The sequence below is a fragment of the Salmo trutta genome, chromosome 12 (genome assembly GCF_901001165.1).
Source record: "Salmo trutta chromosome 12, fSalTru1.1, whole genome shotgun sequence".
NCBI classification, from domain to species: Eukaryota; Metazoa; Chordata; class Actinopteri; order Salmoniformes; family Salmonidae; genus Salmo; species Salmo trutta.
Genome location: NC_042968.1, coordinates 36,703,092 through 36,727,753, shown reverse-complemented (window position 1 = coordinate 36,727,753; position 24,662 = coordinate 36,703,092). Strand labels below are relative to the sequence as shown.

Below are 24,662 nucleotides of genomic sequence, written 5' to 3'. Positions count from 1 at the left end.
ACGGAACAGTTATAACGGCACGAGTGGCCCCCCTTTCGGGTGTAGCCGGTATGACAGGCTGGACACACATATGGTGCGCCTAAAAACGCTCCGATGTTGGTAATGGCATAGTAATGGTCGTTTTGCACATAAAAGTACAGGATCTGAGGATGAGGTTGGGGGTTGTTTTGGAATTTCAAGAGAGAAGCATTAGCTCTACTGTGGTACAAAACCACAATCTTGATGTTCAGAAAGTTTTCAAATTTGACTATGTCAGAGAATGCCACTGCATCCTGCATGCCCAGACCGACAGCATTTTGAAGCTCTCTAGCCTTTTGCAACGCCTATAGATCCGTACATCCAGGGTTTAGTAAATGTGCTAGGTCTAGCTTCCTTCTCTGCCCCCCACCACCCAGGGGTTGCCGTATTATTTGCACAACAAGCTCCAGCGACCTATCGGCTATGATGGATAAATTTGATTGAACAAGTCGTTCCAGCAGGGCTATAAATTGTTCAAGATCTGCTTCACTATTGGGTAAAATAAGAGATACAGTGTTTTGCATGCTATCTCCACAAATTTCCAACTGTAAGACATCACGAGGTTCGCCATAATCTCTTGCCCTCTCTAACAGTTCGTTCAGAGTATCCAAAATCATCACGTAAAAAACAGCATAATCGAGATTTTGATTCACCCATGTGAAATTGAAAAACCGTCTAACCTCTGTATTGCTGAATTTATTTCTGTACACAACCCTGACACTTCTATCAAGACCATCTCCCTCCTGATTTATTAGACAATTTTCCAATTCCTCAAAAACATCATATTGCGTTACAGACTCTTCTGAAAGGGGCATTAATAGCGGGCTGCTTGGAGGGTCAGGTGTAGAAGATCTCAGGCTCTCGTTCATCTGGTTTATTAAAAAAACTAGGGCGGGCGGGATTTGAGATAATTGGTTTTCATATGTTGTTCCTGACTCGTTCATATGTTTAATTATTTCAATTAGGTCGGCGGGAATTTGGGAAAATAGATTTTCGTCTATCGGAATTATGTCTGATACTCCACCCTCGTTCATCCGTTCAATTAAAGCTTGTAGATCGGGGGTATTTTCGCCAAAAGGCTTTCAACTGTCTCAATTATAGGCACGTCCATTTCTGTAACTGGTTTTAGCGCCGTTATTTGCGTTTTTTAAACGGTTTTAACAACCGGGGCATTGTTCTATGCCAGAAGGATAGATCCTGACTGTATTGCCGCTCGAGTAAATCAACCATTCGTTGGTGTAGCAAGACATTTCTGGATTTTAGAGCCTTTGAAAAGGCCTTGATAAACCCCACTTGGTCTATTTCAGGTTTGGGTGTTTCTACATAAGAATTGGAGGAATCAAGAAGATTGGCTGCGTTACAGAATAGCCAGTCGTCTACCTGTGAAATGTCATTTAAAACGTTGAAATCATCCGGTTTCATTGTTTTATTGTGAATGTCAGGCGCTCCGAAATCCTTTGCGGGTTCTCGGTGTGTATGGTCTTCTGTGCCGTTATACGCCGGGGAGGAGTCTGTAAAAACATTATTTGTCATTGTTTTAGCATTTTCAATCATAAAAATGTATAAATTATAATAAACTCTGTATTACTAATAACATAAGGGCTTCACACCATGCCCGTGTAGGGCCGTTTCTTGAAGAACTAACTTTTTGGGCCTGGGGGATTCTTCGCTATGCACTTGCGCCGATGTTGTGCCCTGTTTGGGGCGGAAATGTGTCGCTTGGTTCCTGGGTGGTGTTAGGGTAAACCCGTTCGAACAGAAAGGCAGAATAGCATCGATGTCCTCGTTCAGAGTACATGAAGCACCCGTGATCCTTCTTTTGGGTCTGTCCGCTGTAAACACAAAAAATAGCTTTTAATATAGGGTTCACACTTTTTGTTTTTAATGTATACATTTTCTTAGGGATTTTTTTTTTTACTATAGAACTTACGTCTACAATAGTGTGATGGAGACTGGCTGCTTTCGGCGCTGCACGCAGTTTGATTCTGAGAATCCCTCTCTGACAAATTCGGTTCCAAATCATCTAGCCCACGGAGCATCTGCGTAAAGGATTGCGAGCCTACAGACGTTAGATAATATTAACATATATACGAAATATACACATTTTTTAAATATGAGAATACGGGCATTTGACATATTACCTTAAAATCATTGTCCATCAGTTTTAGAATAGTGATATCACATTTTTAATATCCATACAATTCCCTGAAAATACCTCTCCAAATCTAATATATTATTTTCACTAACTCACCTTCAGAAAGCTCCATTAGGACCGATTCCGAGATTATCTGTTGGCCTGATAACTCTTCTGTCTGTTGGCCGGGAGTCTTTTGAGGTGCGCTATAGGATGTCTTACCGTCTGGCTAGTTTCACTATTCTGCAATGAGTTTACAGAGTGGGGGTGCCGTTTTTTCGGGCGTCATCCTGTATGCAAAAAAAGGGCCATATAAAGTACTCTAATGTCTAGAGACCCAAAACCACAGGCGGGTGTCTCGACATATTCGGTCTGCCGATATTGCACTTATGCTTCATAGCACAGCGTTGGGGTGTCCGTTGTAAATTTATATCCCGGGGTGGGGGACCGTTAGTATATGCGCTGATTAGAAAATAACATATGTTTTAAACAGTAGGAGTTCGTCTAGACCTGATATCTTATGCCTGGGCTTTTTCACTTTTTTAGCCCCCACATGTTTGAAGGTGAGATAAATACGTATTTGAAAGGGCTTGGGGGGTAATAAAATGGAAAGTGCCTAGACCAATTGAAGAGACGCCGGCAATCCTAAACAAACTTACACACACCTTTTCTGGTTTCAAAAGCCCCCCCCATTCAGAGACACACCCACACACACACACACACACAATTACCCACCCTCACACGCACACACCCCCCTGCGCACGTGCCAGTCCTAAACAAACGTACACACACACACACACTTTTTCTGGTTTCAAAAAGCCCCCCATGCAGAGACACCCCCCCCCCTTTTTTGTTGTTTTGAAACACACACACACAATTACCCTCCCTCACACGCACACACCCCCTGCGCACGCACACGTCTTTCCGGAATCCCTTTTTTCTCAAGCGCTGCCTGGGGATGGCTCGTAAATGCATAGCCCCTAACTTTAAAGGTGAGATACAGCTTTAATTAAAACCATTTTATTTAATTCATAATATTTAGTACAGACCTTTTTAAAAACAGCTTGTGCAATATTGTAACACGCATTAATGTTTTTTATGTATAAACAACGTTTGAAGAAATGACAGATTCCCGTTCGTTAAGGGGTAGCTTTAAAACCATTTATTTAATTCATAATATTTAGTACAGACCTTTGAATAATTAATACAATACATTTTTACTGTTCCTTTCTTACGGATAACGGGCCCGGCTATAGGGTTGTCACTGAACCCCAACCGCTGTCTGTGTCCAACTCCCCAGCGTCAAGACTCGGTAAGTTTTCACCCCAGGGATAGATCCTACGTCTGGCCTGTAGACTCTCGCCCGTGTGTCTTAAGGATAGAAGCGGCCATCGACGTAATTGTTCACGATTTTTGAAAAGATTGTCCAGCTTATTCATCAGGGTTATGAATATAGGGTAATACCTCCATTTAAAGCTAAACACAGGCATAAAATAATTCACATCCTTGCAGGCTTTCGATAATACATATGAATTTACAGACTTGGTAGCATTTGTACTATCAAATTGTTCACATGCTAAAATTGTCACTTTGGAGTCGGGGCTATAAGCCATTGAAGAGATCCTGATGGCTTGTAAATCATAGCGACCCTCCACCCTCTCTTCCATAGCATAGCCTGGAACGGCTGTACCACTCAGGGCCTGTTCAATTTGACAGAGCGCTAGCTGTATCTTAAGCCATTCTCTCATACGCAGTGCAGGAGAAAAACTCCCGGGTTTTGCACGATAAAGGGGTCTGGGGCCACTGTCTGTGAAAATCTTGACCGTTGAATCCTCAGGTTTGAACATATATGTCATGTGGCCATCACTAGTATCCAAAAACTCTTTAAAACATTCTGGGGCCTCACCCCAAAGATCCTCGATGCTTTTATCATTGGGTTCACGACAAGAGACGCATAGTACCCCGAGAATTGGCCTAGGAGTCATAATTTTCTGTTTAATGTTCAGGGTTTTTATTTTTAAAATCTTGTTTAGTGTTCTGGGGCCGCATGTGTGTCTGGGGCGTATTTACAAGACGTCTGCCTCCAACACATAACCCCCCGGACATTCCTAATTCATAGACAACAACCCTAAGAGCAATAAAATAGGGGGGGTGTGGGGTCATCCTCTTTGAAATGTTCAAACACAACCCCCCCAGTTCAATGAGGGCCCTACACATCAATCATCATGACAACTTCAAAGAGATGCAATATAGATATAACACACACTCTAACACGTGACAGAACAGGATAAAACTATATGACCCTAACCACGTGACACCTTCCCGCCAGGATGTCCAGACCGGATGCCCTTATTTGGGCATGTACGAACCAGCCGGACATAGGGTCATAAATCACGATTTTGACCGATGCTGTCTCCTTTGTTCTCTCTTACTATATAGGGAGAGAACATTGAACAGAACAAACCTATGTCAATAACTACATTTAGACAAAAATGCAGATAGAACCTTACAGTCCCAAGCTCTTGATTGGCTGATTTGCCCTTCTCTTCCTTGTTGGTCAGCTTTGGTCAGACATTTGAACCTGTGTAATGGCCATCAGTGTAATGCCTCTCTTTAAACTTGAAAGAGCTTAGGACAGCATTCTTACTTTTCTTACCTTAAATATTTGTTGCTTAGTTTATACTTTTAACCCAGGAATAAGAGCCAATCATGTAACTGGAAGATGCTGCTGTTTGTGTACACTGAATGTGGCCAGAATCTCACTTGCCATTAAACCTTCAACTTCATAGCAATATCGAAGAATGTTTATTTTTTTCAAGGCATTTTATTAATTTACTGCTACAGTTATACAGTATTATAGACATTAAGGATGTTGCATGTGAAACATTTTCAGGATACACAAACAAGGTTGCTCCTAAACACAATAAAATAACAATTTCACACACACACACACACACACACACACACACACACACACACACACACACACACACACACACACACACACACACACACACACACACACACACACACACACACACGAGACTGTACTGAAGACAAAGACACTCATACGAAGCTGGATAAAAGTGGATACCCTGTGAAATGTTTCAAAAGTTACCTTATATGAGATCGGTAGCTCACACATTGTCAAAGCTCTAAACCTCTTCTTACATAGTAAGCCTCAGTTGCTTCCCTTGTTCATCTCTTGGTCTTTGAGACTGAGTGGCTGGCCAGTGGTAATTGGTAGGCCAGGGTCCTGATCACCAGTCACGGAACAGGACAAAAATGGTCCGAAACAGAGAGTAGGTTTCAATCTGAAAATGACCCATGCCTATTCCTCACTGAGGCATTCTCTTTTTCTATGGGATTGAGGTCAGGGCTTTGTGATGGCCACTCCAATACCTTGACTTTGATGTCCTTAAGCCATTTTGCCACAACTTTGGAAGTATGCTTGGGGTCATTGTCCATTTGGAAGACCAATTTGCGACCAAGCTTTAACTTCCTGACTGATGTCTTGAGATGTTGCTTCAATAAATCCACATAATTTTCCTCCCTCATGATGCCATCTATTTTGCGAAGTGCACCAATCCGTCCTGCAGCAAAGCACCCCCACAACATGATGCTGCCACCCCGGTTCTTCACGGTTGGGATGGTGTTCTTCGGCTTGCAAACCTCCCACTTTTTCCTTCAAACATAATGATGGTCATTATGGCCAAACAGTTCTGTTTTTGTTTCATCAGACCAGAGGACGTTTCTCCAAAAAGTACGATCTTTGTCCCCATGTGCAGTTGCAAACTGTAGTCTGGCTTTTTTTATGGCGGTTTTGGAGCAGTGGCTTCTTCTTTGCTGAGGGGCCTTTCAGGTTATGTTGATATAGAACTCGTTTTACTGTGGATATAGATACGTTGTACCTGTTTCTTCCAGCATCTTCACAAGATCCTTTGCTGTTGTTCTGGGATTGATTTGCACTTTTCGCACCAAAGTACGTTCATCTCTAGGTGACAGAACGTGTCTACTTCCTGAGCGGTATGACGGCTGCGTGGTCCCATGGTGTTTATACTGGCGTACAATTGTTTGTACAGATGAACGTGGTACCTTCAGGCATTTGGAAATTGCTCCCAAGGATGAACCAGACTGGTGGAGGTCTACAATTTTCTTTCTGATGTCTTGGCTGATTTCTTTTGATTTCCCCATGATGTCAAGCAAAGAGGCACTGAGGTTGAAGGTAGGCCTTGAAATACATCCACAGGTACACCTCCAATTGATTCAAATGATGTCAATTAGCCTATCAGAAGCTTCTAAAGCTATGACATAATTTTCTGGAATTTTCCAAGCTGTTTAAAGGCACAGTCAACTTAGTGTATGTAAACTTCCGACCCACTGGAATTGTGATACAGTGAATTATAAGTGAAATTATCTGTCTGTAAACAATTGTTGGTAAAATGACTTGTCATGCACAAAGTAGATGTCCTAACCGACTTGCCAAAACTATAGTATGTTAACAAGAAATTTGTGGAGTGGTTGAAAAATGAGTTTTAATGACTCCAACCTAAGTGTATGTAAACTTCCGACTTCAACTGTATACTGTACATATATACCATATACATAATCAGTGGCCAGTTTATTAGGTACACCACCCAGTTCACAAAATTAGTACGCTACTACAGACAGTGAGTCACATGGCCATGGCTTACTATATAAAGCAGGCAGACAGGCATGGAGGCATTCAGTTACTGTTTGATTGAAAATTAGAATGGGCAAAACAAGTGACCTAAGCAACTTTGAGCGTGATATGATGGTCGGTGCCAGGCACGCCGGTTCCAGTATCTCAGAAATGGACGGCCTCCTGGGCTTTTCACGAACGACAGTGTTTAGGGTTTTCAAGAGTGGTGTGAAAAACAAAAAACAACCAGTCAGTGGCAATCCTGTGGGTGAAAACAGCTCGTTGATGAGAGGTCGAAGGAGAATGGCAAGAATCGTGCAAGCTAAAAGGCAGGCCACAAACAGGCAAATAACGGCACAGTACAACAGTGGTGTGCAGAATGGTCCTTGTCACAGATGGGTTACTGCAGCAGATGACCACACTGGGTTCTACTCCTATCAGCTAATAACAAGAAGCCGAGGCCAAATACATCTATTTTCGTGTCATATGACCATAGCACCGGTTCCGATCCAAGCGCCAATGCCGTTTAGCAAACTCCTGGTGGTGCTATGGTCAGATGCCATGAAAATAGAGCTCTTAGGCCACGCACTCGTCATCTCAACATTGCTGACTCTGGGTATATACCTTAATTTGCCGAGCTGAAATGTTTTTGTATTTTCTTACTACACCCACAATGTAATGAGTGTATTGCACAAATACAGGCCTACACAGATACAACATTTCTATTGCTAGACAGACACCTCACACCTTGCAATCTTTATTCTTATCCACTGGGTCAAAGATCCGGTCATTGAATTGATCAGGGGTCAGGTTCTCTGTTTCAGATGGGTTCCCATGCCTCTTGATATTGTAGATGATCTGCAGAGAGAGGAAGACATGAGAAAACGAATGTACTATGATGAGTGGGAGCAGGGTACATACACACATTTTGTCTAGATTGAAGCAGATATTATGCCTCAATATCCTGCATATCATATCAAACGTTTAGTGTCATATCCCTGCATATAATTAGGCTTGCTGGTTATAGGGTTTTGGTATGCACAGTGCATTAAAAAGTACAATTAGCATGGGAAAATATTGAGGCATCTCAATTTGATGAGAGGATAATACACAGTATCTTGTTTACATGCATCACGTTCAGAGAGGATCTCCGGCAGCATACACCGCTGTTTAGCTTCAGGGCACTTATAGGGGATGTTCCAAGCCAACTCCCTCCACAATGTCTCTGACAATTGATCCCCTAGAACTCAACAATCTAATTGGTCGAAGTTACCATCTAAACTAGGCTACGTGTTCCTGGAAACCTTTCAAATCCATAGAGACTAAACAAGATGAAGCTCCTTTTAAATGTGATGCTATTATGGCCATTCACTGGGTGGGCGTCACGTAGGCCTTTAACCACAAGAACATCGGCAGGCCAGTTTGTAGTATAACATATTTGAGATTACTTTGGCTTCCATGTGTTTAAGTCAGGACTTCAACAACAAAAAAACACACATATAAAAACGAAGCCCCTATACACTTACTTTGACAACTTGTTTTTGCTCCTTTTTGTCAAGGTGTCCGTTTCCATCTCTGTCGTACAATTTGAACGTCCACCTCAGTCGGTCCTCGAGCTTTCCTCTAAGAACGAGGTGCACTGCTGCCACATACTCCATAAAGTCTAGCATGTTGTCCTATGGATAAAAACAATTACTGTAGAAGCAAAAATAAGGAATTAAATAAACTTAACACCAATGAATGTGATGTAGGAGAGGATCTTTGTGTGACGTTGTTACGTATTTAAGCGTTTCAGCACCACGGACTGCGCGCGGGGATACCCAAAACAGAACGTGCATACAAGCCAGGGCAGACAATTACATTTTAGTCATTTATATTGGCACATCAACATATTTTTCACCGGCTCGGGATTCGAACCAGGCTAGCGACCTTTCGGTTACTGGTCCAAAGCTCTTAACAGCTATATATTTTTTTTCATATTTTTAATTTTGTATTTCTTTAGGCTATATAACCAAGATAATATCAGAATTAATGAATTGTTGTATAATCTACAATTCTCTCAGCTTCTGACGAAGGCTACTAGCCTACCGATGTCCATGATCCCTTCCTCTAAAGATGCTTAGCTTAATAAATCAGTACACAGGTACCTAAAACCGTACATTGTTTGCATCAAACGATCGAAACACGTTGTCCATGTATGCGGATTCCTCTATCAAATCGCTGTTAATTCCAAAGATTTTCTTGAATTCTGTAAATGCATGTTGCCACTGGGACACTCGCTGGCGAACTTTCGGTAGCGTTCCTGGATATGTGTGAGGGCCACCTCGTCGTCTAGCTCACTGTGTGATTGACCCATGGTTTCAGCAGGTCCAAGTCCTTTAAAGGTAGTCTATGACGTTTCAATGAATAACTTGAATCGATTTCAATCGATGGTAAAAGTCATCTACCACAGCCATTCCTTCCACGCGTTCAGAGACCACACAACAGGCTTGCGCCACGTCAATGAGTTTGAGGATTAACCCAACATTGCAACATTTGGCGATATTTTAGATCCGTTATTAAGCAATCCAATCAAGACAGGCGGGAACAAATCAAGATACATCAAGCACCAAAACCCGTGTTAGATAAGGTACTATTCCATTATTTGGATATTTGAGGGGATTATTTAACAATTCACCAAGATTAATGACTGGTGAAGTCAACCGATGACCCTCTACACTCAAAAGGGTTATACCTAGAACCAAAATGGTTCTACCTGGAACCAAAAAGAGTTCTTCAAAGGGTTGTCCTATGGGGACAGCTGAATAACCCTTTTCTAAGAGTGTATAGCCTAGTTAGACCACAAAGTCTAAGTCATTTAATTAGCCTTATGTTGCCCACTCCAAATTTGCCTCTCTGCTCTTTATCAGACAAGTCATCAAAGCTAACGTGAAGCTTCATTTTCTTGGTATTTATTCACCCTTAGTTTAAATCCAGGGTAGTCTCATTGGAATAAATCTATTTTGCAAGAGCGACCTGAGTAGATTCATGTTTAAGCATATGGATATATTCATTAAACACTGAATACCACATGCCAATGACCTGGTATGTGGGTAAATAGCTAGGATTAGTTGAGTGTATTCATTCATTTATTCATTAAACAATTTGAGATGACTGAATAGCCTAAGCGAGCACTTTGTATATGTGTTTCAGAGTGTTTGCCAGTAATACACTGCTCAAGAAAATAAAGGGAACACTTAAACAACACAATGTAACTCCAAGTCAATCACACTTCTGTGAAATCAAACTGTCCACTTAGGAAGCAACACTGATTGACAATAAATTTCACATGCTGTTGTGCAAATGGAATAGACAACAGGTGGAAATTATAGGCAATTAGCGAGACACCCCCAATAAAGGAGTGGTTCTGCAGGTGGGGACCACAGACCACTTCTCAGTTCCTATGCTTCCTGGCTGATGTTTTGGTCACTTTTGAATGCTGGCGGTGCTTTCACTCTAGTGGTAGCATGAGACAGAGTCTACAACCCACACAAGTGGCTCAGGTAGTGCAGCTCATCCAGGATGGCACATCAATGCGAGCTGTGGCAAGAAGGTTTGCTGTGTCTGTCAGCGTAGTGTCCAGAGCATGGAGGCGCTACCAGGAGACAGGCCAGTACATCAGGAGACGTGGAGGAGGCTGTAGGAGGGCAACAACCCAGCAGCAGGACCGCTACCTCCGCCTTTGTGCAAGGAGGAGCAGGAGGAGCACTGCCAGAGCCCCGCAAAATGACCTCCAGCAGGCCACAAATGTGCATGTGTCTGCTCAAACGGTCAGAAACAGACTCCATGAGGGTGGTATGAGGGCCCGACGTCCACAGGTGGGGGTTGTGCTTACAGCCCAACACCGTGCAGGACGTTTGGCATTTGCCAGAGAACACCAAGATAGGCAAATTCGCCACTGGCGCCCTGTGCTCTTCACAGATGAAAGCAGGTTCACACTGAGCACATGTGACAGACGTGACAGTCTGGCGACGCCGTGGAGAATGTTCTGCTGCCTGCAACATCCTCCAACATGACCGGTTTGGCGGTGGGTCAGTCATGGTGTGGGGTGGCATTTCTTTGGGGGGCTGCACAGCCCTCCATGTGCTCGCCAGAGGTAGCCTGACTGCCATTAGGTACCGAGATGAGATCCTCAGACCCCTTGTGAGACCATATGCTGGTGCGGTTGGCCCTGGGTTCCTCCTAATGCAAGACAATGCTAGACCTCATGTGGCTGGAGTGTGTCAGCAGTTCCTGCAAGAGGAAGGCATTGATGCTATGGACTGGCCTGCCCGTTCCCCAGACCTGAATCCAATTGAGCACATCTGGGACATCATATCTCGCTCCATCCACCAATGCCACGTTGCACCACAGACTGTCCAGGAGTTGGCAGATGCTTTAGTCCAGGTCTGGGAGGAGATCCCTCAGGAGACCATCCGCCACCTCATCAGGAGCATGCCCAGGCGTTGTAGGTAGGTCATACAGGCCCGTGGAGGCCACACACACTACTGAGCCTCATTTTGACTTGTTTTAAGGACATTACATCAAAGTTGGATCAGCCTGTAGTGTGGTTTTCCACTTTAATTTTGAGTGTGACTCCAAATCCAGACCTCCATGGGTTGATAAATTGGAATCCCATTGATTATTTTTGTGTGATTTTGTTGTCAGCACATTCAACTATGTAAAGAAAAAAGTATTTAATAAGATTATTTCATTCATTCAGATCTAGGATGTGTTATTTTAGTGTTCCCTTTATTTTTTTGAGCATATATTCATTGACTTGGATTTAATTAACTTCAGGTGTGTCCCAGGTCATCGTGTAACTCACATCTGTGCTCACTGACACATGAACAAGGCAAGGCCTCCAACTTTACATTCCAGAAAAACAAATGTGAAGTAGTCATTGTTTCCCATATATGCATTTAGCATCGACACTGAACAAAAATTGTGTGTGTGTGTGTGTGTTGTGTAATAATTAGCCTTAGATGTGAAATCCAGTTAAGTATTAGCTGAACACTCACCTCTCACCATGTTATCAACCTACTGTAGTCTGACCCTAAGAGGACAGTTAACCTCAGGGGAATCAATCACCTAAAAAACAGACTGGGGGTGAACAGACAGATGGACGGACAGCCCCACAGACAGACAGACGGACGAATGGATGGAAAAGGCATACAGAGGTGTCTCACAACACATGTTGCATAAGGAAGTGTGTGTGCATGCGTGTCTGTGTGTGTTAGGAGGATACATCAAATCAAATCAAATTTATTTATATAGCCCTTCGTACATCAGCTGAAATCTCAAAGTGCTGTACAGAAACCCAGCCTAAAGCCCCAAACAGCAAGCAATGCATGTGAAAGAAGCACGGTGGCTGGGAAAAACTCCATAGGAAAAACTCCTGAGAAAGGCCAAAAACCTAGGAAGAAACCTAGAGAGGAACCAGGCTATGAGGGGTGGCCAGTCCTCTTCTGGCTGTGCCGGGTGGATATTATAACAGAACATGGTAAAGATGTTAAAATGTTCGTAAATGACCAGCATGGTCAAATAATAATAATCATAGTAATTGTCGAGGGTGCAACAAGCACGTCCGGTGAACAGGTCAGGGTTCCGTAGCCGCAGGCAGAACAGTTGAAACTGGAGCAGCAGCATGGCCAGGTGGACTGGGGACAGCAAGGAGTCATCATGCCAGGTAGTCCTGAGGCATGGTCCTAGGGCTCAGGTCCTCCGAGAGAAAGAAAGAAAGAGAGAAAGAAAGAGAATTAGAGAGAGCATATTTACATTCACACAGGACACCGGATAAGACAAGAATACTCCAGATGTAACAGACTGACCCTAGCCCCCCGACACATAAACTACTGCAGCATAAATACTGGAGGCTGAGACAGGAGGGATCAGAAGACACTGTGGCCCCATCCGATGATACCCCCGGACAGGGCCAAACAGGCAGGATATAACCCCACCCACTTTGCCAAAGCACAGCCCCCACACCACTAGAGGGATGTCTACAACCACCAACTTACCGTCCGAAGACAAGGCCGAGTATAGCCCACAAAGATGTCCGCCACGGCACAACCCAAGGGGGGGGCGCCAACCCAGACAGGAAGACCACGTCAGTGGCTCAACCTACTCAAGTGACGCACCCCTCCCATGGACGGCATGGAAGAACACCAGTAAGTCAGTGACTCAGCCCCTGTAAAAGGGTTAGAGGCAGAGAATCCCAGTGGGAAGAGGGGAACCGACAAGGCAGAGACAGCAAGGGCGGTTCGTTGCTCCAGCCTTTCCGTTCACCTTCACACTCCTGGGCCAGACTATACTTAATCATAGGATCTACTGAAGAGATAAGTCTTCAGTAAAGACTTAAAGGTTGAGACTGAGTCTGCGTCTCTCACATGGGTAGGCAGACCATTCCATAAAAATGGAGCTCTATAGGAGAAAGCCCTACCTCCAGCCGTTTGCTTAGAAATTCTAGGGACAATTAGGAGGCCTGCGTCTTGTGACCGTAGCGTACGTGTAGGTATGTACGGCAGGACCAAATCGGAAAGATAGGTAGGAGCAAGCCCATGTAATGCTTTGTAGGTTAGCAGTAAAACCTTGAAATCAGCCCTTGCCTTAACAGGAAGCCAGTGTAGGGAGGCTAGCACTGGAGTAATATGATCAAATTTTTTGGTTCTAGTCAGGATTCTAGCAGCCGTATTTAGCACTAACTGAAGTTTGTTTAGTGCTTTATCCGGGTAGCCGGAAAGTAGAGCATTGCAGTAGTCGAGCCTAGAAGTAACAAAAGCATGGATTAATTTTTCTGCGTCATTTTTGGACAGAAAGTTTCTGATTTTTGCAATGTTACGTAGATGGAAAAAAGCTGTCCTTGAAGCAGTCTTGATATGTTCTTCAAAGGAGAGATCAGGGTCCAGAGTAACGCCGAGGTCCTTCACAGTTTTATTTGAGACGACTGTACAACCATCCAGATTAATTGTCAGATTCAACAGAAGATCTCTTTGTTTCTTGGGACCTAGGACAAGCATCTCTGTTTTGTCTGAGTTTAAAAGTAGAAAATTTGCAGCCATCCACTTCCTTATGTCTGAAACACAGGCTTCTAGCGAAGGCAATTTTGGGGCTTCACCATGTTTCATTGAAATGTACAGCTGTGTGTCGTCCGCATAGCAGTGAAATTTAACATTATGTTTTCGAATGACATCCCCAAGAGGTAAAATATATATACATCCCTTCATTAATTGCACAGGGAATTAATTATATGAATAAAAATGAAATGTGGTCATCAAAAACAAAAACCTACTGTCACGTCCTGACCAGTAAAAGGGGTTATTTGTTATTGTAGTTTGGTCAGGGCGTGGCAGGGGGTGTTTGTTTTGGGGTTTTTGGGTTATGTTCTATGTTAGTCTATTTCTATGTTTATTCTAGGTTGTCTATGTCTAGGTTGGAAGTGTTTGGGATTGGTCTCTAATTGGAGGCAGCTGTATCTCGTTGCCTCTGATTAGAGACTATATTTAAGTAGGGTTTTTTTGTCATTGTGTTTGTGGGTGTTTTTTTTTTTCTTCTGTTCAGTGTTTCGTGTACCTGACAGTACTGTTTGGCTGTCGTGTTTTTCTTGTTTTGTTTAGTGTTCCAAATAAAGTTAATTATGAGCACTCAACCCGCTGTGCCTTGGTCTACTCCCTTTGACGGCCGTTACAGAACCACCCACCAAAGAAGGCCCAAGCAGCGGAGGAAAGCTACTTGGAGTCGTGGACATGGGAGGAGATATTAGATGGTAAAGAACCATGGCACCAGGCTGGGGAGTACAAGCGCCCGAAGGAGGAGCTGGAGGCAGCTAAGGCAGAACGACGGCGGTATGAGGCATTATATCCTCCATTTCAGGAGGAGAGGAGGCAACCCCAAAAACATTTTTTTGGGGGGCACACGGGTAGTTTGGCTGGGCCAGGGGTGAGCCCTAAGCCAACTCCCTGTGCTTATTATGGGGAGCGTTTGGCGTGGAGAGCACCGTGCTATGTGGAAATGCGCACGGTCTCGCCCATCCGCACGCACAGTCCGGAGCCTGCAGAGACGGCCCACCTCAGTCCGGAGCCTGCAGAGACGGCCCACCTCAGTCCGGAGCCTGCAGAGACGGCCCACCTCAGCCCTGAGCCTGCAGAGACGGCCCACCTCAGCCCTGAGCCTGCAGAGACGGCCCACCTCAGCCCTGAGCCTGCAGAGACGGCCCACCTCAGCCCTGAGCCTGCAGAGACGGCCCACCTCAGCCCTGAGCCTGCAGAGACGGCCCACCTCAGCCCTGAGCCTGCAGAGACGGCCCACCTCAGCCCTGAGCCTGCAGCGACGCACCTCAGCATGAGGTCTCCAGCGACGGTCTACAGCCACGAGCCTTCAGCGGGGGTGGGCAGGTTAGAATGGGGATTAAGCCCGGAGCCAGAGCCACCTCCGTAGTTGGGGGGGTAGCACGGGAGCCATAGTTGGCCACCCTCCCTTTAAGTTTGGGGTTGTTTTTGTCGTTTTTTTTGTTTGTTTGAGGTGCATTTCGGGGTCTGCACTTTTTTTGGGGGGGGGGGGGGTACTGTCACGTCCTGACCAGTAAAAGGGGTTATTTGTTATTGTAGTTTGGTCAGGGTGTGGCAGGGGGAGTTTGGTTTGGGGTTTTTGGGTTTTGTTCTATGTTTATTCTAGGTTGTCTATGTCTAGGTTGGAAGTGTTTGGGATTGGTCTCTAATTGGAGGCAGCTGTATCTCGTTGCCTCTGATTAGAGACTATATTTAAGTAGGGGGTTTTTCTCATTGTGTTTGTGGGTGGTTATTTTCTGTTCAGTGTTTCGTGTTCTAAATAAATAAAGTTAATTATGAGCACTCAACCCGCTACGCCTTGGTCTACTCCCTTCGACGGCCGTTACACCAACAGGTGACCTAAATCCACTTTATATTCTGCATATGGACATACAGCCCTAAACATATGGATAAAGAGAGCTATATGGCAGATAATCCGTATAACATATAAAGAGAGACATACGGCAGAGAATCCGTATAACATTTGGATAAAGAGTCATACAGGGGAGAATCCATATAATATAAGGATAAAGAGGGACATACAGGGGAGAATCTGTATAATATATGGACAAAGAGAGACACGACAGAGAATCCGTATAACATATGGATAAAGAGAGACATACAGGGGAGAATCCGTATAAAGCTACATTGTAATACAATGAGTCATCACAGGTAAGTGCAAAATACAGTTTATTTGTCATATGCACAGGATACACATGGTGTACATATACAGTACAATTAAATGCTTACTTACAGGTACACCTCTCAACTATGTGACAATAAGACTGTGGTTTATCATGATGGGCGCATCGATTGTCAAATAAATAAAGAATGGTTGCTATGGTGAGACCACTTAATGCTTAATATAATGCTTGCATTAGATTAAACAAAATGGAAATATAGATATTTGGTGTAAATGTGTTGAATGCACATAATTCTATACAAAATTCTATATTTTTGGTATGAGGATTGTTCTATCTAGAATGATCTGTTGTGTTATCTTTAGTCATTACTTGGATCAAATATCACAGCACTTGCTGACTAGATGTTGATCAAAAGGTTAATTACTGGTCAAAAGGTTAATTCTTGATCAAAAGGTTAATTACTGATCAAAGGTTAATTCTTCATCAAAAGGTTAATTCTTCATCAAAGGGTTGAACCTGTTAGGGTATAGGGGGCAGTATTTTCACGGCTGGATAAAAAAATTTACCCGATTTAATCTGGTTACTAATCCTACCCAGTAACTACAATATGCATATACTTATTATATATGGATAGAAAACACCCTAAAGTTTCAAAAACTGTTTGAATGGTGTCTGTGAGTATAACAGAACTCATTTGGCAGGCAAAACCCTGAGACAGATTCTGACAGGAAGTGGATACCTGATGTGTTGAATTGACTTTAAGCCTATACCATTGAAAAACAAAGGGGCTGAGGAATATTTTGGCACTTCCTATTGCTTCCACAAGATGTCCCCAGCCTTTACAAAGTGTTTTGAGTCTTCTACAGTGAGATCTGACTGAAGAAGAGCCTTGGAACATGATGGCCCATTAGACACCTGGCGCGCAAGTTGATGGTGGGTACTCTCATTCCGAAACCTTTTAAAAGAGAACCCAATGGTCCGCATTGAATTTTATTCATGTTCTGGTTAAAAAAGGCCCTAATGATTTATGCGATACAACGTTTGACATGTTTGAACGAACGTAAATATATTTTTTCCGTTCTTGAAGTGAAGTGAAGTCCGGCTGGCTTAGATCATGTGCTACAACACGGAGGTTTTTGGACATAAATGATTAGCTTTTTTGAACAAAACTACATTCGTTATGGACCTGGGATTCTTTGGAAGTGACATCTGATGAAGAGAATCAAAGGTAATGGATTATTTACATAGTATTTTCGATTTTAGATCTCTCCAACATGGCGGTTAGTCTGTATCGCGATGCGTATTTTTCTGGCGCAGTGCTCAGATTATTGCAAAGTGTGATTTCCCAGTAAGGTTAATTTTAAATCTGGCAAGTCCATTGCGTTCAAGAGATGTAAATCTATAATTCTTTGAATGACAATATAATATTTTACCAATGTTTTCTAATATTAATTAATTACTTTGTTGTCATGACTTGACTGCCGGTATTGGAAGAAAAAACGATTTCCTGAACATCAACGCCATAGTAAAACGCTGTTTTTAGATATAAATATGAACTTGATAGAACTAAAAATGCATGCATTGTCTAACATAATGTTCTAGGAGTGTCATCTGATGGAGATTGTAAAAGGTTAGTGCATAATTTTAGCTGATTTTATGGTTTTGGTGACGCCTGTCTTTGAATCGACAATACATTACACACAGCTATTGTCAATGTACTCTCCTAACATAACCTAACTTTATGCTTTCCCCGTAAAACCTTTTTGAAATCGGAAAACGTGGTTAGATTAAGGAGATGTTTATCTTTCAAAGGCTGTAAGTTAGTTGTATGTTTGAGAAATTTGAATTTTGACATTTATTTGGTTTCAAATTTGCCGCTCTTGAAATGCACCTGCTGTTGATAGGGTGCGCCACGGGTGGCACGCTAACGTCCCACATAGCCCCACATAGCCCCTGGCAACAACGGTAGCCAACAGTTTGGTTCACAGTTTAAACTCTGCTGATATTTAAAGGTTTTTAAAGCTTTTTTGTGATGCCTCGTTGTTTTTTACAGATATGATGAAAGGATTTGAAGTACTTGACATTGAATAATATAACATCCCCATTCTAAGTTCTCTGGTGTGATATAAATTCCTTAAACATTACAATAGGTAAAAATAAATATGGGTAACATAACATGATATCACATTTAGGTTACTAATGGTATGATATTTGCATTGATATAATGTTTTGAAATAGCTGCTTACTTCGTACTTGAAAGTATAAGGTTGTGAAATAATTATTTTGATTACATAATATTATTAATATGATAATTTCATAACCATGGTCACAATATTACTGAGTATAGAATTCCATAACCTTTTACATTTGAATGCAATGTAAATACTCAAACTGCGGATAGTGACCCTGTGTAATATCATATCACACAATATGACCTTTGTACTCTGTTTGAAATCTACCAGAGTTCCAGTGAGCTATGACAATCATGTGCTGAATGACATACATCAACGTGCATGGACAGCATGTTAAAAGAACAACTATGAGATGTGATACGGAGGAAAGTGCTCCATGCCTATGCCTGAACCACCGCAAGCAAACATGGAGGCAGAGACAGATCTTTAGGCCCAAGGCATCAGGTTTCTCATGAGAAAAAGACAAAACTCAGATGCCATTTGAGGGACACAACCCCTCTCTGAGTAGATGGTAGAACCTGTTAGGAGGGCTCAGGTCATTTTTACACAGTTCTGCATGACCCAGCCACTAGCGTTGACGTCCAGCTTGAGCATATTCATGACCCACTCGTCCTTCTGGGCCCCCTCCATGAACTCAGTAAAGGAAATCTGGCCTGTAATAAAAGGAAAAAAATATACATTTTGGTGGGCAATGATCCAAGATCTTTCTCAGGTTAAGGTTACTGCCTTAGACATAACTCGGATGTAGTGCCAACTTAGTAAGAAAGTAGGAAGCCATTCAGGCTTATTAAAAGTAGGAAGCCATTCATGCTATTAAAAGTAGGAAGCCATTCATGCTTATTAAACGTAGGAAGCCATTCATGCTTATTAAAAATAAAACAACAAACCAGTAGCAAAACCTCCATCTTTCCTCTGTATAATGGGCCACGTAGCACCTGACCATGAGGATGCCAGAGCTAAGTCCCCCTCAAATGGACCACCAATTAGCACTTGCATTACCTAATCCTGGACATTACATCAGACTGACCAGTGTGTAAAGGTCAGTGACAAAGGTAGATTGTCTCCCGCTGATGGAAGATGGCATTAGAACACAAAAGGATATTGCTCAGCCATTGGAATTCCCCGATGACTCCTTTTTTTCCTAGGGACTCGATACATTAACATATAAGAAAGTACAAATGACATTCAGTACAGCCAGTGGTTTCACCAAATAGCCCTCAGTTAAAGATACTCCCTTTTTAGTCAAGGTCAAAGCTGGAGCCCCAGAACTATGCACTGACTCCCTTCTGATGCAAACTGTGGGTCCTCATGTATTAAAATACATTGTTTTACAAGTTTTATCTCTTAGATATGTGACACCACTGAGATCCTCTCAGCCAATTTCCGTGCTACTGTCACGCCGTATGTGAAAAAGAGGATACATTTCAATACACAGTATATGCTTGAATTTACATCCAGAGAAGGATAGAAACAGTGCTCAGTGGTACAGATATAATATAGTGTTTACACTGTTAACGTTTAATTCTCTTTCTCAGTCATCATATGCTGTATGTGCTATTATCACCATTTAGGAAGAAGATGCAGAAGAGGTTTTGGTTAAACTTCTCATTACAAATCAGTCCATAATAGTAGATGATTCAGGGGTAATGGCATAAACGCAGCTTTCTGTTTTACATTTGTCCACATGACACCCCACGTATCATCCCTTCACCTTCAATCTCATTCTGACGTTCCAAGACTGTGAGCAGTGGTCCATCCCATCCCTCTGTCCATCTCTTTTGGGCTATCTGTCTCTCCATTCGTTACTGACATGCCTCCATGTGAGCCCCATTTCCACCCTCAGACACCCACCCCCCACCCCCCCACCCCTTAGAACACAGATTGTTCATCGTGGTGGTTTGATGGAAGTACTGTTGTATATTTGGTAAAGATTTGAATGCATGTTCTGCTGTATACATTAATACATCTTAACCGGGCCACTTACCATCATGATTTTCATCGACCAGCTCAAAGATCCTGTCACACACTTCATTAGGTGTCATGTTTATGGCAGTTGTATGAAGCTTGATTTTGTAAATGATCTGCAATTGTATGAGATGCATTTCATTACATACAGTTGGGGGAAATACAGTGTGGTATTTGACAGAAGTGTTTTTTACACAGTTGTCCTATCTCAAATGGTATTCATTTAAAAGGGTTTCATCATAAAAAGATGGGTTTACCCCACTGACGAAAAATGTGAAGTTGTATAAACTTTTATATTACAGAAATAATATTGTGTCTAGTGTTGTTTATCTGAGCTTAATTTACTGAGTTCACATAAGGTAACATTTAAGGCAGACGGGTAACAAAAAAATGTATAGTTACCCAACTGCCTTACAATGTTATGTTGTCTTAATTTAGGAAATCGAGAGTTAACAAAACTAGGTAATAAAGTATTATTAACATTATAATATATCATATATCATATCATCAGTGGGGTAACACATCTTTAGAAATGGAGAAAAAAAATGTTTACACTGAAACAATACTCTGACATTAGGCCTTTTTAATGGACAAAGGAAAAAGATTGAGGTCCTATATATACAGTAAATACCAGAGCCGTGAACTCAGCTGACCTATAGGCATGGGGGCTGGTTCAGTTCAGAACCAGATAAAGTATAGGATCAGGGCTAGGTGTTCCCAAGAATAATTGGTATTAAAGCCACTTGGTCCTCCCATCCTTTCATCCAATAACATGTACGGACAGAATTAGATTTGTGAAAACCCCAGTCATCCCACGCAGTCGCTTTACCCTGACCTGATCCTAATCCCTCACCTGATCCTAATCCCTGACCTACAGCATATTAAGGCACTGTCCTAATAACATTTGTTTAATGTAATACCTGTATTATACAAGTATTATGCAAGTCATACAATTTAGAAAACTTCAAACTGAGTACTGCAGATTATACTACCAAAATGTGTCCAGCTGTTCTTACCCTTAGAAAAGAAGGTGCATAGCCTAGCCTAACTGATCTACAACTACTAGTAGCCAACTGCAGGCCAAAACGAAGCAGCCAGTCAATAGCATAATGCAGAGGAAGATGATGTGTAATTTCTTACCCGAATTAGGTTTTTCACCTCTTGTCGGTCTAACTTGCCATTTCCGTCCTTGTCGTAGATTTTAAAGGACCACTTTAACCTATCCTCAAGGTTCCCCCGCAATATCAGGTGAAGAGCGGCCGTATACTCCATAAAATCCAACGCATTATCCTGTGAAAACAATACATGGATTTATTGCATGTTTACCACTTGAATGTATATTGATAACTGAAGCTAATGCAATTAAAGGGATAGTTCACCCAAATTACAAAATTATGTCATTATACCGGTATTAGCATTTTTTATGCATTATGTCCAAATCGAAAGTATCTCAAATTGATTGTGAAGCTCAACAAAGTAATTTATTCTGTGCCTTCAGAAAGTATTCACACCTCTTGACTTTTTCCACATTTTGTTGTGTTACAACCTAAATGTAAAATTGTTTGAGATTTTTGTCACTGGCTTACACACAATACCTCGTAATGTCAAAGTGGAATCACATTTTTCAATTTTTTTACTAATTAATAAAAAAATAAGTATTCAACCCCTTTGTTATGGCTTGTCAAAAATAAGTTCAAGAGAAAAAAATGCTTAACAAGTCACATAGTAAGTTGCAATAATAGTGTTTAACGTGATTTTTTTAATGACTACCTCATCTCAGTACCCCACACATACAATCATCTGTAAGGTCCCTCAGTCGAGCAGTGAATTTCAAACACAGATTCAACCACAAAGACCAGGGAGGTCTTCCAACGCCTTGCAAAGAAGGGCACCTATTGGTAGATGGGTAAATATTTTAAAAGCAGACATTGAATATCCCTTTGTAGCCTAGTGGTTAGAGCTTTGGACCAGTAACCGAAAGGTTTCTAGATCAAATCCCCGAGCTGAAAAGGTACAAATCAGTCATTCTGCCCCTGAACAAGGCAGTTAACCCACTGTTCCTAGGTTGTTATTGAAAATAAGAGTTTGTTCTTAACTGACTTGCCTAGTTAAATAAAGGTAAAAATACATATACATTTTTAAATACACCCCGTCACTACAAAGATACAGGCGTCCTTCCTAACTCAGTTGCCGGAGAGGAAGGAAACCCTTCAGGGATTTCATTATCAGGCTAATGGTGACTTTAAAACAGTTACAGGGTTTAATACGTTTGGTTTGGGGGAAAACTGAGGATGTATCTATAACATTGAACTTACTCCAAAATATTAACCTATTTGACAGAGTGAGAAGATGGAAGCCTGTACAGAATAAAAAATATTCCAAAACATGCATCCTGTTTTCAACAAGGCACTAAAGTAATACTGCATAAAATTGGCAAAGCAATTCCTTAATACAAAGTTAAGTTTGGGGCAAATCCAATGCCACACATTACTGAGTACCACTGTCCATATTTTCAAGCATAGTGGTGGCTGAATCATGTTATGGGTATCCTTGTACTTGTTAAGGACTGGGAGTTTTTCAGGATAAAAAAGATACAGAATGGAGCTAAGCACAAGCAAAATCCTAGAGGACAACATGTTTCAGTTTGCATTCCACCAGACACTGGGAGATGAATTCACCTTTCTGCAGGTGATAACCTAAAAGACAAGGCCAAATCTGCCCTGGAGTTGCTTACCAAGATAGTGAATGTTCCTGAGTGGCCGAGTTACAGTTTGGACTTAAATCTGCTTGAAAACTATTGCAAGACTTGAAAATAGTTGTCTAGCAATTATCAACAACAGATTTGACAGAGCTTGACATTTTTGAAAATAATTATGGACAAATATTGTACAATTCAGGTGTGGAAAGCTCTTAGAAACTTACCCAGAAACACTCACAGCTGTAATCGCTGCCAAGGGTGGTTGTAACATGTAACGACTCAGGGGTGTGAATACTTATGTTCATTAAATAGTTATATATTTGCAAACATTTCAAAACATTTAATTATGGGGTATTGTGTGTAGACGGGTGAGAGAAATATATATTTAATACATTTTGAATTCAGGCTGTAACACAACAAAATGTGGAATAAGTCAAAGGGTATGAATACTTTCTGATGGAAATGTAGATGATTTGAACATGATGCACTATTTTTTTTTAATATCAGCACCATGAGATTAGCATTTGAAAACAGTGCCAGGGACACTAAACCACAGCATTGATTGCTGTCATACCTTTCCCATAGACTGCTTACAGGGTAAGGAAACCAATATTACATTTCGTAATTTGGGTGAACTGTCCCTTTAACAGCACAATGGATGAATAGAACGGATTTCAATTTTTTTTTACATTATTTCCTGATTGAAAAATGTTTTACCCACTTCACTTACCCTGTTTGTGTCGAATGAATGGAAGACAGTCTCAATGTACAAAGTCTCTTCCTCGCAGCTGGCTGGTACACCAAAGATCCGTTTTAATTCATGCAGGTGCAAAGCCCCACTCGGGCACTCCTTCATAAAAGTCATACACAGCTCCTGAATTTGCTCCAAATCCATCTCCTCATTGTGGCTTTCTGCTTGACCCATTGTTACAGTTCACTTGGATGGTAGAAAATATTTTCTACAAGAATTCAAGCAAATATAGTTCAACATAAAGGTTATAAGTTAGTCTGGCTACTACACGTGGCTACCGAAGCATCTGCTCACACGGTCCCATCAAACTAAATGCCTTTACTCCACTTGCCAGAAACTATGGCCTAATGGGGGACTGGACAGAGTTGTATATTTAACCTTTCAATCACATTAACTAAGCAATCTCTGGGTCTTTTGCCAAAAAAAAGGTGAGCTCTCACCTGATCATTCAAGAGTGCATGTCCTGACATACTCCCTAGGCATGTCCTGACATACTCCCTAGGCATGTTCTGACTTACTCCCTAGGCATTTCCTGACATACAGTGCCTTCAGAAAGTATTCACACCCCTTGACTTTTTCCACATTTTGTTGTGTTACAGCTTGAATTTAAAACGGATTAAATATATATATTTTGTGTCACTAGCTTACACTCTTAGAAAAAAGGGATCCAAAAAGGTTCTGCGGCTGTCCCCATAGGAAAACACTTTTTGGTTCTGGGTAGAACTCTTTTGGGTTCCATGTAGAACCCTCTGTGGAAAGGGTTCTACATGGATCCCAAAGGGGTTCTACCTGGATCCAAAATAGTTATACCTGGAACCAAAAGGGGTTCTTCAAAGGGTTCTCCTATGGGGACAGCAAAATAACACTTTTTTCTAAGTGTACACACAATAACCCATAATGTCAAAGTGGAATTATGTTTTTAGACATTTTTACAAATTAATTAAAAATGAAAATCTGAAATGTCTTCAGTCAGTAAGTATTCAATGCCTTTGTTATGGCAAACCTAAATAAGTTCAAGAGTAATGTGCTTAAC

General features: G+C 41.9%; 1 protein-coding gene, 1 long non-coding RNA gene and 1 pseudogene across 2 annotated transcripts; all 3 read right to left on the bottom strand.

Moving 5' to 3' along the window:
- Positions 1 to 1,149: 1,149 nt before the first annotated feature.
- Positions 1,150 to 2,958, bottom strand: LOC115203475 (uncharacterized). The gene is made up of 4 exons (XR_003880174.1): positions 2,270 to 2,958; positions 1,949 to 2,077; positions 1,664 to 1,850; positions 1,150 to 1,529 (listed from the first exon to the last, which is right to left on the bottom strand). It is a non-coding gene; the product is annotated as an uncharacterized LOC115203475 (long non-coding RNA).
- A 4,427-nt stretch (positions 2,959 to 7,385) lies between these two features.
- On the bottom strand, positions 7,386 to 9,171 carry LOC115202534 (guanylyl cyclase-activating protein 2-like; annotated as a pseudogene).
- Positions 9,172 to 18,141: 8,970 nt separating this feature from the next.
- Positions 18,142 to 23,872, bottom strand: LOC115203469 (guanylyl cyclase-activating protein 2-like). The gene is made up of 4 exons (XM_029768167.1): positions 23,609 to 23,872; positions 21,321 to 21,470; positions 20,200 to 20,296; positions 18,142 to 18,868 (listed from the first exon to the last, which is right to left on the bottom strand). Exons 1-4 carry the CDS (start codon positions 23,801 to 23,803, stop codon positions 18,747 to 18,749), a joined length of 564 nt encoding a protein of 187 aa, XP_029624027.1. The 5' UTR covers positions 23,804 to 23,872; the 3' UTR covers positions 18,142 to 18,746.
- Positions 23,873 to 24,662: the final 790 nt, after the last annotated feature.

What these genes read in the sequence shown, in the direction of transcription:
- LOC115203469 (XM_029768167.1), bottom strand. Translation starts at nt 23,803, where the DNA reads ATGGGTCAAGCAGAAAGCCACAATGAGGAGATGGATTTGGAGCAAATT. An exon ending in ATTCATTCGACACAAACAGG is followed by an intron (nt 21,471 to 23,608) that starts GTAAGTGAAGTG and finishes TTGTTTTCACAG; the next exon opens with GATAATGCGTTGGATTTTAT. An exon ending in AGGTGAAAAACCTAATTCGG is followed by an intron (nt 20,297 to 21,320) that starts GTAAGAAATTAC and finishes ATACAATTGCAG; the next exon opens with ATCATTTACAAAATCAAGCT.